Raw genomic sequence first — 1178 nt, 5'->3', positions numbered from 1 at the left:
AGATCCCCTACACCCCATAGGCACAGCCCCTAGGAATGTCAAATTATCAGTTACCCATCCCCGCTCATTCCCAACAGTTGTCTGCATGGCAACGCAACACTTATGTACAACTTCTCCAGAAGGTTGTGCGCACTACCAATTTGTCTGATTGCTGGGTATGTGCCCACACTGCTTCACACCTCAAACAAGGGGTACCCTTCATCGCCACACCCCTCACACTGCCCCAATACAGGATGGACTTTCTGCTAAATTGTAACCTCACTTTTTTGAAACCAAACCTGCAGTATTTTTTTAATTTCACCTTTTATTTTTGGCAAGAAAGTAAGTTTTGCTTGTTCTGTTAAAAAAAACCAGAAGAATTTAGCCAGGGGTTACTGCAAGAGTAATGCATGCTGTTACTTCCCATCTCTTTGAACGACCTCCCACAGCAACAGTTTCCCCAGGACTCAACCTCTGTGCTGCACTACCAATATCTAAATACTTCCGCCAAGCCAAGCAAGGGAACTGCCCTTTGTGCAAAGCTGGTTCTTGTCAGCTTGTGATTGATGCTGTTTCTGTCTCCTGTGGAGCTCTGCCATCCTCTGCCTCTCATGTTCCATCATGCAATCCTTGAAGCTCCACACCTGCTCCTGGCATTTCCGCCAGTCCTGATGTTCAGCCATGCACTCCTGCACCGCATAGTGGAAAGAGGCGCAACCGGTGCGGGAGATCATTTTGTCAAAGGGATCTTCCTCTTCCTCTCCACTTTTGGTTTCCAGTTCAAGTTGTGACCCGAGGGGTTGGCACTTGACATCTTGGTGGATTCGGGAGGAGTCTTTGGCGAGGTGCTCTGTGGGAAAAGCCAAGCAGGTGCAAGCTACATGGAAATGACGCCACTGTCCGGGCCGCTGCTCCGGTCTCCCATCCAAAAGCTGTCTGGGGCTGAGCCTGCTTAGCTTCCCGCATGTGCCAGGTACCCCGCCCACCGAGCTACGCAAGCAAAAAAAGAAGAGGCCGCCCGCCCACCTGCCCACGCCTGGCGGTCTGCCCACACCTGCCCGGCTCCCTCGGCCTTGGGCTCCCTGAGGCCTCCACACCTCTCCCGGGCCCCACCGAGGAATCCCCTGAGTGGGCCAAGCTGCTTCCCTGGTGGGCGGCGCCCGGGCCTTCCCTGCAGTATGTCTATTTGAGTGGTCAGG

The 1178-nt window shown here is 53.3% G+C and overlaps 1 protein-coding gene across 1 annotated transcript; it reads right to left on the bottom strand.

Annotated features, from left to right (window-relative positions):
- Positions 1-304: 304 nt before the first annotated feature.
- LOC117045105 (cytochrome c oxidase assembly factor 4 homolog, mitochondrial-like) lies at positions 305-833 on the bottom strand. Its single transcript, XM_033145886.1, is given in 2 exon segments — positions 305-757; positions 760-833. Coding segments are annotated over 2 exon segments (318 nt in total). The 5' UTR covers positions 794-833; the 3' UTR covers positions 305-473.
- Positions 834-1178: the final 345 nt, after the last annotated feature.

This window comes from Lacerta agilis, chromosome 4 (assembly GCF_009819535.1).
Source record: "Lacerta agilis isolate rLacAgi1 chromosome 4, rLacAgi1.pri, whole genome shotgun sequence".
In the NCBI taxonomy this organism is placed as follows: domain Eukaryota; kingdom Metazoa; phylum Chordata; class Lepidosauria; order Squamata; family Lacertidae; genus Lacerta; species Lacerta agilis.
This window is presented reverse-complemented; position numbering and strand designations above follow the sequence as displayed.